Raw genomic sequence first — 14,197 nt, forward strand, 5'->3', positions numbered from 1 at the left:
TTTTGAAAAAAAAAAAAAAAGAAAACTATTTTTGCATGTATTTTGAAAAAATACACAAATAAATTATATATATATAAAAAGATATTAAAAAAAAAAACTTCCTGAACTCAGAGACTTTTTACTCAACCCGTTATGTACAGGTCAAACCATGCTACAAGTGTCTCAAATAATGAACTGAGTATTCCTTGAAATAAAACTTGGTTATCTTTTGACCATATCATACATAAATTTATGCTGCAATAAAGATGAGTATTGACCTACATTTTCTGGGACAGAAATTCCCATTCTGTTAAGTTTAAGGAAACAAAGAATCCTGAAGAAAGCATTTTTTTATTTATAAAGTTGCTTATTTCTATGAAATTTATTGTGAAAATGTCCAAAGACCAAAAATATATTGGATAAAAGATAAAATGTGCCAAGGGTCTTTCACTTTTTTAAAAAAAATTTATTTACAAAAAGGACTAGTTCAGTATCCACAACTCTAAAAACGACTTACAGTCCAAGAGTAAAGGAGAGAACCTCTTTCTTCTCCCCTAGTAAGAGCAGCAGACATCTCCCAGTGCTGGGAGGGAAAGGGCAAGTTGTTATTTTCCTAATTCATTCAAGGATGGCTTGATTTTGAGGAGCAGAAGTTGAAAGGGGAGGTCCAGAGAGACCACTCTTTTGAATACTCATCATAAGTGGTTCCAGGATGGCAAAGCTCTTGTAAACAAACAGGATAATGCCTAGGGGTGAGGAGGAGCAGCTCTGTAATATGTTTTAATGGAAAATGACCCTAACATGAATGTAAGTTGGGGATGAGATTCTGAACTGATAGAAAATAAGAAGCAGATAGAGCTTGTTTTGACAATCCTGTGTCTATGATATAGACATAGACACAATTCCATTGTTACTTTGACTATATGGCCCTATTCTCCTCCTCCAGCTTCAGTTCACCTCAGAGAACTCCCTAATGATTCTAGGAAATCCTAGTCTAACAAGAGAAGGAGAATACTATCCTAGCATCCAGGGATATTCTAGAAAAGGAAGGCCTCGCTGCACTGAGGGTAAAACATCCCCAGAAATATTCCAGCATGCTGGTATGGCCCAAATATCCCAATATATCTCTAAAGCTGTCTACAGAATGGCTGCAACTCTAGCCCTACTGGCTTGGGGCTGTGGAGCCACCCAGAGAGAGGATATGTAATAATATTGTTCACATTTAGTGTAATAATAAAAAAAGGGTCATTTCCACTTGGGTGAACTATAATGGGAAGAACTATTTTATGCCCCAAGACAGGAGAAAGAATTCATTCAGTTGAAGGGCTCCTAGCACCTTACAAGGAGTAAAGAAAAAGCTGATATTTTACATACCAGAAGCAAGGAAGGGAGAAATGTTAATACAAGGATTTTTAGTATCTGGGAACTTTTTCAAGTTGGGGATATAATAGTATTGTGTATTCAAGACTTGTGGTATCAAGGGGGCTTACAATCATTAGGTCTGTTAGGTCCAACAAGGTCACTGCCATATGTAAAGTCTGAAACAGGTCACAGGTCAGGCCACAACTCAAATAACCATCCCCTTTCACTTGATCCAAGTTAGCATCTCATCACTCAATCCTGGGGCTGTGTGCAAGCTCAAACCAAGCTACAGCATAGCAAGCTGTGCCAGTCACCTCTGAAACCCTGAGGCTAAGGTACCATCACTTTGATATGCAGGAACACTAGTTTTCTGGTTGTAAATATTCTTTCCTCATGTGGATTCCAGGCCTTGTGATGTATGGTCTACCTCTAAGTTTGGGAGCCCATTTTTCAGTTCTACTAATTCTAATGAGCAGCAGCATTCATAATTCCATTGCAGTCAACAAGGTTTCTGTCTTGTACTCTGCCATTCCGAGGTTAAACAGTGGAGATGACCCCTCTATATCAGACAAGTAGTGTGAGGCCCCTTTTCTCTCTCTCTTTTCTTCAGTGGGCTCCTTTCTAGAACCCCTCCTGTCAATGGAAACAAAAGCAGGACTGAACAGGAAGCAGTGTAGATTCAGGTGTACTCAGTTTTTCGGATGTAATTGGATGGAACATAGCCTCTCTTCCCATTCAGTTCAGCCAACCACCATTCCTTGTTTCCTGTAACGTCTTTGAACTCAAGGATCCTGAGTTTCTGATTAGCCAATACACTCAATTCATTTGGGCTCCGGGCTTTGAAAGTGTAGACAGCAAAATAAACCTGGGTGAGAGAAAAGAATGAGTTAGAAATAAAGCATCTGCAACCAAGATTCAGTCTTAGGGCCTTAAGCCTGGAAAATCTTCAGTCAACACGGTGATCCCATAGAAGGTTCCCAAAGTGGCTCTTTAAGGATGAATTACAGAGAGTTCTCAATGACCAGATTCTCTCTTTATGCCCTCACATGACCAACCCAAAGGAGAAAGCAGTTCTCATCCTGATCATCCTCTATCTCTTACTGGTAAATAAGAAGTTCGTGAGTAGCCCTCACCTGATTGCCTGCTGCCGTAATGCTTTCCAGCTCTTCGTTCTGGTCTTCTACTGAGGGCAGCATCTTTGAATATCCCTTTAAGAGGTCTCCCCCTTGCCTAGGCTGCCCATTGCGTCGTGGTACTACTTGGCTAACTGTTTCAGGATGACTGGAGTGACGGTAGCCCTTCACAGCAGGAGTCGGTTGATCAAAATCTCTGGCTAAATCTACTAAGTCCACAGTATTCCATGACCTGGTTTGGGAAGGAGAGTCTTTGTCTAAGAGGCATCCGGAAGGAATTTCCTCAGCAACAACTGAGTTCAAAGAAGTATGGACGTCCTCCTGGCCTGACTGGTGCCACAAGGAAGAGTGCTGAGCAGGCTGCTGGAGTGGTCCTGTTGTGAATTCTGCCACTACATTTCCAGGGTTAATGGACAAGGCAGTGTTGCTATTCTGTCGGGGGAATTTGGGGGATGAATTGCTGTGCTCTGATTCATTGGAGGAATGGCTTCCAACAGAAGCATCTGAATGGCTCCGACGTGGGTTGTAGGGCTTCAAGAAGGAGCTGTACACAAAGCCTTTGGTGACTGTAGTAAATAAAGACAAAGGTCAGCCATTTTCAAGGCAGCAAAGCAATAAAATAGTGAGCCAAATATTGCACCTGAAGTCAGGAAGAAGACCTGCGTTCAAATTATGCCTCTAATGATTGGCTGTGAGATCAATGAGCAACTTGCCATTAATCTCTCTACATCTCAAGTTTCCTCATCTGTGAAATGGGGATAACCTGTAGTACATCTGTAGTACCTATTTTATAGGACTGCTATACTGTCTCAATGAAAAAATATATATCTAAACCTTTTTGTAAAGTGATTTTTTAAACTCTTCAAGCAATAATAATAATATCTACCAATCAATGTCTGAGGCTGACTTCCTGACTACAGTCCTATCCTCTCTCCCCACTTAACACAAAGAGCACTTCACTAATGCTTATTAGAGGGACCCCAACCCCACCTCCTTGCCTATGCCAAAATGAGTAACATCCCTCAGAAGCTTCTCCTTTCACTTTTGCACCCTTCTAATTGGTAGAAGTTCTTTCTAGACTGTGTAAAATATGTCTGACAAGAAGTCGCATTTCACACTTCTAGCTTTGCCTTTGAAGATTTATGTATTCAATCTACTTCTGCTTTCATAAGGCAACCATTCAAATATATCAAGACAGAAATAATATCTCCTAAGTCTTCTCTTAGTTGGACTATAAGGAAAGCTGAACACCACAGAATTTATGCTTTTGATGTGATTCTGGAGACAAGAGTCCCTTAGACAGCAAAGAGATCAAATCAGTCAATATGTAAAGAAATTAAGTCAAGCTGTTAACTGGAAGGTCTCATACTGAAGCTGAAGTTTAAATGACTTTGGCACATAATAAGGTAAGAGTCAATGGAAAAAACTCTGATAATGGGAAAGATTGAAGACCAAAGAAGAAGGGGACAGAAGAGTGTGAGATGGCTAGGTGGTACCATGGAAACATGCATGAGAACAGGCTTTGGGAGAGTGGTGAAAGACAGTGGGCCTGGTGGGGCACGATCCGTGGGGTTACACAAAGTCGGATGGTACTGAATGACAGAACAAAAAAACTAGTCTTGCAGTTTGATCAGATAATTCTCTTGCCGTGGTTTCACGCCCCTCAACACTGTGGTCACCTTCTTCTGGAAACGCTCCAGCTCATCACGGTCCCTCTTAACACAGGCTGTTCAGAACACTCCCTGAGGGGCGTGATTCTCTCTAACTCAGGGAGAACTTCCTCTTTCAGTACACTTCAACAACACGGCCACATCACCCAGAGGATACTGAGTTTATATCAAATAAAACCTTTAAAATTTTCTTTGCAGCAAATGTTTTCTGACCACGCTTTTTTCCTACTATACTTTTGGAATTGGTTTTTATAACTCAACTAGACTATAATTACCAACTGGCCTATCATCTACTCCAAATTTCTATCTCCAAGGTTATTGCGTCAAGAAATACGTCCCAATGGAAAGCACAAAAGTGTGAAAGTCAGCAGTTCTGACTTCTTCTAAGCCCAAAGACACCATGTGAGTCCTTTCACCTCAGTGGACACAATTAGAGCACTTAATCTTTAGTGTATATAACCTCTCTGGCAATCCAGGGAAGACAAAACCTGTCTCAGAGAAATGCTTTTAAATGCTTAAAATAAAACAGGATTAGAAAGAAAACTAATTTTTTTTAAATATATTTTTTTATCTCATTGTTCTCTAAAGTTCCTATCTTAAAATCCTATGATTTGATATGTCTGGCTGAAATCCCAACAAATTGTTTTGCAGGGTTTCTCCGACCCCCTAGTCCAATAATGACCACTCATGCCTACTGAAAATATACCACTCCTAGAACACTATCATGTGAAAGGAATGTTCATTCAAGGTTTCCTCTATAAATTCCCCTCTGCTAAATGCTCAAGGTACAAAAATATAAAATGATATTTGCCCCTGAGGAGCTAACATTCTTCTTGGGGGAATCAATATCTGTACAGAGAATTAGATAGAGAAATGTACAGCTGAAGTAAGTAAGGAATAACCTGGCAGACAAGATCCAGACAAAAATCCCTAGGGAAATCTGACACTGGAAAAAACAATTTTAGCTGAGGAAGACAAAGCCTCTAAAAAGTAGAGATGAGGAAGGAATGCATTTCAAGCATGAAGGGAACGTCTACAAGTTCATGAATGTAGGATATGATTTGTCAAATTCAGGAATGCACTAGTAACTAGGAAAAGAGGGATGGGAGACAGACTATAGGGGGCCATAAATGACAAGCTAAAGAGACTTCATTTTATCTTAGCAACAGGAAACCACAGGGGAGTGACAAAATTAGTCCTTAGTAAGATTATTTTGATAGCTGTGTGAAATGTAAACTGGAAAGGGGAGAAAACTAGAAGCAAAGGAGACCAATACAACTATAAGAACAGTTCAGGTGAGAGGTGACAGGTACTTGAATTAGGATGCAGCTGTAAATAGAAAGAAGGGGACAGGAGTAAAAAAGTTGGATGTGGTGAGTGGATGGGTTTAGAAGTTTGGATAACAAGAATACAATGAACAGAAACAGCGATGTTTTGGGGGAGAGTGTTTAGAAAGAAAGAAAATGATCAGTTTAGTTTTTATCTATGTTGTTACACTTGAACTGTCAGTGAGAATTTTAAGTGGATATATTTAAGAGTTGGAAATGTGGGGGAAATTAAGACTGGATATATAGATTTAGGGATCATCTTCAGAGAGGTGATAATAGCATTCATGAGATGGTGCAAATATCTACTTTTAAAGAAGAGGAAATGAGGATCAGAGAAGGAAAGTAATTTTCTCACATAGTAACCACAGCACCTAGGACTGGAACCTATTTTACCTCAAATTTTCTTTCCACTATAATGTGCTGCTTTTCAAAAGGGTTAAGTCATGTCAAGAAGGAGTTAAGTTAGCTATTAAAAGTCAGATTTTATTGGCTGTTTTATTAATATTTTACCAAATATATTTATAAGATAAGCTACAGTCTCCTTTGAAGAGCTACAAGAAATGGATAGTCATCTTTGTGTATGGTATTATCCAAATGAAAAGAATAAATCAAATAATGTCCTGAGATTTCTTTCAGACATTTGATTCAATGAGGCATGGATCAAAAGATAGTCTAGCATATTTCTAGAATGGAGCAAATTCACAAGTAACTCACAATACAATCTGTCCTTGCTGACCAGCTAGCCCCAAATGCCCTCCCAAATACTTACCTCCATTGTCAATCAGCCATCGATTCTGACTGCCCATGGGGTCTTTCTTTTTGATCACGCCCACGAGGTCTCCCTCTAGAAGGGACACATCAAGGTCTTGGGCAGCATTGAAATTCCGCTCTGCTTGGAAGAGTTTCTCGGGGGGATATCTCGCTAGCAGGGCAGCACGGAGTTCATCAGACTGCAGCATGTAGCTTGGCTGAAAAGTAACACACAGAAGGACAACTGATTAAAAATGGCTCCTCATGATGTGACCTTAGGCGAGAAGAAACCAGCACCTGTGAGTACAGAAGCAGAAGCATAGGGGATCCTGCTGGCTGTGGACACTTGCAGGAGGTGGGGAGATCTTGGTTTGGGGTTCCTGGGAAGAGGCGAGAGCTGAGGTGAAGCCAAAGGCACCATTTCCCTAAATGATGATTAAAAGTGATTACACTAATAGCTCTTATTTAAAAAAAATTTGAATGGCAAAGAAGAAAGAACTCCACCATAGAAACATACTATGGGAACAGGGAAGACCAGGGTTCATCTTCAGAGGAGGACACTTCAGTAAAATTAAAAAAAAAAAAAAAAAAAAAGCTTCTATCCCAGAGTTCCATGAAATGGGTCCTTGCCCAGAGAGGATTTATAGAAAAACTCAAAAAAGAATTTTAAAATCAAATGAGAGGTATTGAGGAAAAGTAAAAAATTCAAAAAGACCAAGAAGATTATGAAAAAAAAAAAAGTTAACCTCTAGAAAAAGAGGTACAGAGTCTCAAAAATGAAAATAACTCTTTGAAAATTAGAATCAGCAAAGGGAAGCCAATGAAGCCATAAGAGACCAAGAAATAACAAAAGAGATTATAAAAAATGAGAAAATAGAACAGAATGCGAAACATCTTATAAGAAAAACAATAGACCTAGATAACAGATCAAGAAGAGAAAATACAAGAATTGGATTGCCAGAAAGTTGTGACAAAAAAAAAAAAAAAAAATTGACACAACAATGCAAGAAATAATCCAAGAAAATTGTCTTGGAGTGATAGAACATGAGGGGAAAGTAGAAATAAAAAAAAAAAAAATTACTGATCAACACTTCAAAATGATCCTTTGTGGAAAACACACAGAAATATTATTGCCAAATTTTGAAACCCCCAAATCAAAGAGAAAATTTTGCAAGAAACAAGAAAAAAAGACAATTCAAATATGATAGACCTACAATTAGAATTGTACAAGACTTATCAGCAACTACAATTAAAGACCACAGGAATCAAATCTACCAGCAATCAAAAGAACTAGGCCTGTGGCCAAAAATACCATATCTAACAAAATTATATGCCATTTTGAATGAGAAAAAAATGGACATTCAACAAACTTGCAGATTTTCAGGACTTTTAATCAACCAAACTCAAACTTAACAAAAATTTTAATATATAAGAGCCAATATCAAAGATCAATTTTAAGGAACTCAGCATGGACAAACTGTTTAAACATGGACAATTTGTTATTTTTTTTTAACACGGGAAATATAAAAGATTATATATATGTTTAAGATTCACATCAACAATTGGTGATCTCAAAAAAAAAAAAAAAGACTGGCAGAGTTAAGGTAAAAATTGTAATCATGTTATACAAATGAGGTGCAGAGGAAGAATAGACACAAAAGAATTAGAAGTGAGAGGAGGGCTCGTAGTTCTGAAAACCCACTCACATTGAGAATAGGTTCAATAGGCAACACTACACATATATTATGAAGGCTATAGCACCCTCCAAAATCTATAAATAAGGTGGGGAGAGGGAAGGGATGGGTGGATGGGAAAGCAAAGGATGAGAGAAAAAGATGAAGGAGGAATCTCTGAATGGGGGAGGTTAAGTAATAGCAAGGCATGTTATGGAATAGAATTAAGGAAAGAATCAGCAGGGATAGGAAAGATGTGTGTGTGAGTGTGTGTATATATTTATATATCTACTTATATATATGTAAATCTTTTTTTAACTGTAGCTTGCTTGGGAAGATGGAAGGGAGAAAAAAGAATAAGGTGCACAGCAGAGAACCAAAGAACAATTTAAAAGAAAGTAATGGATATTCATAAATATAATTTTTTTTACTAATATATATATTAATAATACATATATAATATGTATTTTCTTGATGTAATAATCTGCTGTTACATATTTTGAATCCTCCCTGATGTTCTGCTGGGCACATTTTTTAAAAAGGGGGGCCCTTATGCTGATTTGTAAATAGTTCCAATGTTCTTATGATGGAAAGAGCCATCTGCACCCAGAGAGAGAGGGCCGTGGGGATTAAGTGTGGATCACAAAACAGTATTTTCACTTTTTTTGGTTGTTATTTGCTTCCATTTTGTTTTCTTTCTCATTCTTGTTCCTTGTGGATCTGATTTTTATTGTGCAACATGATAAAAATGGAAATAGGTATAGAAGAATCACACATGTTTAATATATATTGGACTGCTTGCCTTCTGGGAGAGGTAGGGATAAGTAGAAGGGAGAAAAAAAAATTTGGAACACAAAGTTTTTGCAAGGGTGAATGGAGAAAACTGTCTATATGTGTTTTTTTTTTGTTTTTTGTTTTTTTTTTTTTTGCGGCGGCAGTTGGGTTGAGTGACTTGCCGAAGGTCACACAGCCAGGAAGTGTTAAGTGTCTGAGATCAAATTTGAACTCAAGTCCTCCTGACTTCAGGACTGGTGCTCTATCCATTGTGCCACCTAGCTGCCCGTCTATGTTTTGAAAATAAAAAGCTTTAAAAATAAAAAAAAAGGAATGGCAAAAATTTCCTCTCTCTTAAAATATAAGGCCTAGGTAATTAGAGCACCAGGCTTCGAGTCAGTTTAAATCCAGCTCCAAATATTTTCTAGCTATGCTACTCTGAGAAGTCATGTCATCTGTTTGCCTTATTTTCCTCATCTGTAAAAACGGGGATCAGAATAGCAGCTCCCTCTCAGAGTTGTTGTGAGGATCAAACCAGATCATAATTATCAAATACTTAGTACAGGGTCTGGCAAATAGTAAAATCTACATAAATGTTAGCTATTATCATTAAGATTACTTGGCTTTATTATAGGTACAGGTCAAGATCTTTTGTGTTTGTTTTGCTAGTTGGGTAAAAAAATTTAATCATTTTACCCCCATATATATAATTTGGTAGCCTAAAAGTAGGTGTTTAAAGCACATGAATAAATTGGGAAATGAGTTAATAACCTGTATATTAATGCAATGGGATATTCTTGTGAGATAAGAAAATCAAATATGAAGAATTTAGGGGAGGAAAAAGGATAAACAGCTGAAAGAATTAAATAAAGTAGAAAACCACACATAATGATTACGATTACGTAAATGAAAAGAACATTCAACCAAAGCCAAATACCATGTCACTGCAATGACTATTCTTGACCTTAAAGAAGGAATGTACATCTTTCGTCCTCTCTTCTTTGAGGACGGGAAGAAGTGGGTGACATTGCCCAAGTTGTTACATATGATGAGTTATTTTGGCTGTTTTTTCTTTGTTTTTGGGAAAAGCTCATTAGGTTTGTGTAGGGATCAGGTTGATATAAAAACAAAAGGAATTAATAAAAAGCTAATTAAAAGAAAGATACCAAAAGTTGGAATTTTTTTTTAAAAATTATTTCTTTCACTGTACAGATATTTTATAATCTCAATAAGGATTTAGTTCCCTTCTAATTATCAAGATCAAGTCCAAAGAATGCTTCTCGCAGAAATGAACAGCATAAATACATTCTATCAACAAACATATTCATCAATCCAGGCAACTTTAATAGAGACAAGAATCAAAGAATTCTTATTTTCTACATGCTACAAAATTCACTCTCATGAACTCCCTATAAATTCTGTTTCTTACCCCACTGGATTGGGTACGCAAACTTCATCTCGTACTCACCAAACCTTGAAGAGGCTTCCGAGATGACTGGCGCTCCATGGTTTTTCTCTCAAAGGGCTTTTTGGTGGCTGGAAGAGACTCTGGGAAGAAAGTGAAGACTTGGAGCTGCTGAAGAACGCGGCTGTGCTCTTCATGGAAGATGGCGATGAGGTTTCCCTCTTTGTCAGCCACTTTCAGCAGCTAGAAGCCACAAGAGGAGAGCAAGGATGAGGCCGGGAAAGCAGAGGGAGAAAGAGCCAGGCTCCCTCTGGGAGCCGCCGTCACAGGCCAGCAGCCGAGGCCTGCGGCGCCCTGACAGAGGGGCTTCTCGGCAGTGCCACGGCCCACCCAGCGGCCTCTTGGTGGATGTTTCCAAGAGGCCAAGACGAGTTCCATGGGAAGTGCCAAGCTTCCCACAACAAGAGGTCTTCAAGGGCAGGGATGGCTCGGGCTCAGAGAAGCAGCAAGCTCCAAGGCTTCAGTCCTTATGGAATAAGAAAAACTTCCAAAGTGGGCACCACCTCGACAGCCACAAAGGAAGACCAGGAATACAAACTGCAGCCAGATTCGCCTGGCGGCAGGCTCACCACTGGGACCTCCCAGTATCACCACATAGCCCTGCCCCACCCTTGCCTCCTGCCCTGACTGAGAAAGAAGCTGCCCGTACTCCCCACTGCACGGTCACTCACTGTGAGAAGCGGCTGCAGCTCCTGCAGGGCCCGGTGCACAAAGTCACAGTGTGCCTCAGCGTAGCCATGGATGCAATTGGAGAACAGGCCCTGGGCATAATGTCTGAATTTAGGGAGCTCGTCCAACAGCTGGGCGTTTAAGGCCTCGTAGTTGTTACGGGCACACTGCAGCTCTTCCAGCGTCTTCTTGTCCTTCAACTTCTCAGCCCGTTCCGTGCAGTTGTAGAAGTCCAGCAGCTTGTCGAAGCGCTTCTGCACCAGCTTGTGGGGTCCGGTGAACATGCTCAGAAGCTGGTTCAGGGGTGAAATGACAAGCCGCTCTGTCCTTTCTTTCTGTGGGGAAGAGAAAGGAACATTGTTTGGACAAAGCACTTGGTCTGCTGGACCTATAATCCTAGCCTAATTTTGTCACAGACGGCACTCTTTGCCCACATTCACTATTTGTTCCAATGCCGGAATATAGACACATTTGTAAGGATTCATTCCAAAATAAAATTCATCCAAAGCACTTCATTTTAAATTTCTATCTATTCACCTACCCAATCTGGTAACACTCACCAATATGCAAACAACTGTGTTTAATAAGTTATGTTAATTAGATTTCCATTTGAGGTTTCACCAATTAATATAACAATAATGCCCAAGTATAGACCTAAAAATATTAATATTCAAATTGCAAATTAGGTTTGGTTGCCTTAATTTTGTATGACTTGAATTTAAATTTAACTTAGCACATCACATTCCATAACCAAAACCCTGATATTAGCACAACTCAAGAGCCTATGAGTAATTCCTATATATTCACATTTCTAGAACTTTTTTCAGTACTTGGATGTCAAAGATAGTTATGAATAGGAAGGAGGCCAACTTGTTAGAAATAGTACCAGAGGAAGAAACTTACAAAATCTGTGAAGAGTTGGTCACTGATATAACGATGTACTTTCTCAAATTGTTCCAAGTCTCCATTTCCCTTCTCCATACACACATCCCACATGCTCATGGCAGCCAGAACTTTCATACATGCCGATTCCTGGAGTAAGAATCATAGCAAATGCCTATAAGCAAGGCAGCCTACTGTAGCTCAAAGGAGACTAGATTTAAAGTCAGAAAAATTGGATTCATCTTTTAGCTCTACTATTCACTATTTGTACAACTTTGTTACTTTGCCTCCTTTTCTTAATCTGTAAAATAGGGAAATCGGGTTGGTTTGTATTCAAGGTTTATGAAACACGCTCAAAATTAAAGGCTGCCCTCCTTTCTTTAATAATTTGTTAACAAATCCTACAGGGTTGGAGAAAAAAACTTATAAGGGTGACTTATTGCTTATTATATGAAAATAAAATGTACTGACAGATTCAAGTAAGTATGTAATACATAAACATGACGAGTTATTTACTGACACGAATGTGTTGAAGGTAGAGGGAAAGGTCTCGGATAAAAGACTTAATAAGTCTTTCTTGCATTCTGAAGTTCTTCTCAGTTTCTTCAAAAGCTTCATCTCTTATCTGTACAAGACAAACAAAAAAGACATGCTTTTTCTTTCTGTCCACAATCAAGGCACAATGCCTAATTAAAACCTTTTCATTTCAATTGGCTCCCAATTTCCAATGGACCAAAGCTAATTTTCTACATCTATCTTTCCAAGCCATATATAATTCAGGTCTCCACCTATCCAAATGCATTTCCCACTTTCACAAAACACTGTTCTGGTCTGGTCAGGTTGCTCATCATTGTCCCTGGCATGGGTACATTCAATTCTAACCTCTATGCTCTCCTTCTTATTCCCTTAATCTGCAAAGCTCTTCCCTCTTCACTGACTTAATTTCTTTATGTCGTTTAAAGATCATCTCAAATCGCATTTCTTCCATGAAGTTTCCCCTGAATCTCCAGCATTCATTGTGTCTTCCAGTGAATTATGTGTTACATAAAACACATTAATTAGGTACTTAAGTTATATTTTGTTCTCATTTTTTAATGTATGTTTTTTTTTTATAAGTTCCTTGAATGATGCATCTGAATTCCTAGTTATGTATTCAAAGAGTAAATTAATACACAGAGCCAGTGATTTCAGGTTCCTAGTGGCATATTAAAACAATTGACAAAGGAAGGGACAGAATTTTTGGAATGAAAAGTTATCTCACGGTGAGAATAGAGGGAAGGTAGTAAATACCTGGGGATTAGTGAAGAAATGTGTCCCTAAGTTATAGTATATAGTCTAAGAGACAAATAAGACTCTACTCCTGAGAAAACTGCTTTTTCTTCTATTCAAATTCATATGGAGAATTTGTAAATAGATAGCTACACCTGCTAATCATGAACAAGTACATCAATTTTCTCTTAAGTAGTCCAGGATATTCTAAGATCATACCTGAGGAGCAAAACCAGTGAGGTGCTTTAGGTGACTGCTTACTCTGGTGGATTTCTTAATGATGGAGTGGATATTAAGTTTAGAGATTTTCTCCATTAGGCTGTCTTCATCTCCTTTACGGTATTTAAGGACTAAAGTACAAAACTCAAATTAGTAACTGAACAAGTACTCTCTAAAACACTGATAGGGATTAAAGTATTTGGCTCTAAAATTAGGATTTAATACCAAAATAAGACCTAATATACCAACCTCACTGAAGAAAGAGAAAGATACTGACTATACCTATGTATGTAAAAATTATAACAAAATCTCTAAAAATATACAACAGGAATAAAAGAGCTCAGAAAAAAAAAATGAAAACAAGACTACTTTTGTTATTATCTTATTAAAGTTACATAGTTAAAGAACTGAAGTTAATAGCTATATTATGACTTCATTTATATATTTCTGTATCTTAATGTTGGTTTTTATTTATAGTTACTTAGTTTAAAATAACAAATTTATAAAAATTACATCCCCATACAATTCCACCACTCTATTTTAATTTCCAAATATCTCTTTTGCCAAATTCCCATGCAAGGGGTTTTCTTCTCATAACCTTCTTTTCTAAGGATTTTTCCATGCCAATCTTACCTAAATCCTTTCGACGTTTATATTCATTGATATTGACATTGATTTCCTTGACAGCAAGGACAGCATTGGTTAAAGGAGCTTTGTCAGGGTGAGATTCTGGGGTGGAATTCAGGAGCTCCATTAGCAGCAGTGGGTAACGCATAACTCTCTGCACTGGTTTGATGAGGAAGGAGCCCAAGTTAATGTAGTTTGTGCAACCCCTATAGAAGATAAAGATATTTTAACAATCAATACAACTTTTGGGTCATTTATATGCAAAACATAATTTATATTCTTATAAAAGATTATATGGGGAGAAAAAAAATCAATGGACAAATGAACAGACTGAAAACAAAAAACAGGGAACTTACCATTCGCTGTACAGGCTCCTATAAGATAGAGAATATTAAAA

At 38.1% G+C, this 14,197-nt stretch overlaps 1 protein-coding gene across 2 annotated transcripts in view; it reads right to left on the reverse strand.

Moving 5' to 3' along the window:
* Positions 1-311: 311 nt before the first annotated feature.
* The window catches only part of DNMBP (dynamin binding protein), an 81,186-nt gene continuing 67,300 nt past the window's right edge, over positions 312-14,197 (reverse strand). For both annotated transcript variants that reach the window (XM_051981853.1, XM_051981854.1), the window contains 10 exons: positions 14,157-14,174; positions 13,807-14,006; positions 13,174-13,304; positions 12,206-12,310; positions 11,707-11,835; positions 10,806-11,138; positions 10,138-10,317; positions 6,242-6,440; positions 2,475-3,040; positions 312-2,206 (listed from right to left, as the gene is read on the reverse strand). In XM_051981853.1, coding sequence (XP_051837813.1) covers positions 2,021-2,206; positions 2,475-3,040; positions 6,242-6,440; positions 10,138-10,317; positions 10,806-11,138; positions 11,707-11,835; positions 12,206-12,310; positions 13,174-13,304; positions 13,807-14,006; positions 14,157-14,174 — 2,047 coding nt within the window. In that variant the 3' untranslated portion in view covers positions 312-2,020. The remainder of the gene's footprint in view (positions 2,207-2,474; positions 3,041-6,241; positions 6,441-10,137; positions 10,318-10,805; positions 11,139-11,706; positions 11,836-12,205; positions 12,311-13,173; positions 13,305-13,806; positions 14,007-14,156; positions 14,175-14,197) is intronic.

This window comes from Antechinus flavipes, chromosome 2 (assembly GCF_016432865.1).
Source record: "Antechinus flavipes isolate AdamAnt ecotype Samford, QLD, Australia chromosome 2, AdamAnt_v2, whole genome shotgun sequence".
Taxonomy (NCBI): domain Eukaryota; kingdom Metazoa; phylum Chordata; class Mammalia; order Dasyuromorphia; family Dasyuridae; genus Antechinus; species Antechinus flavipes.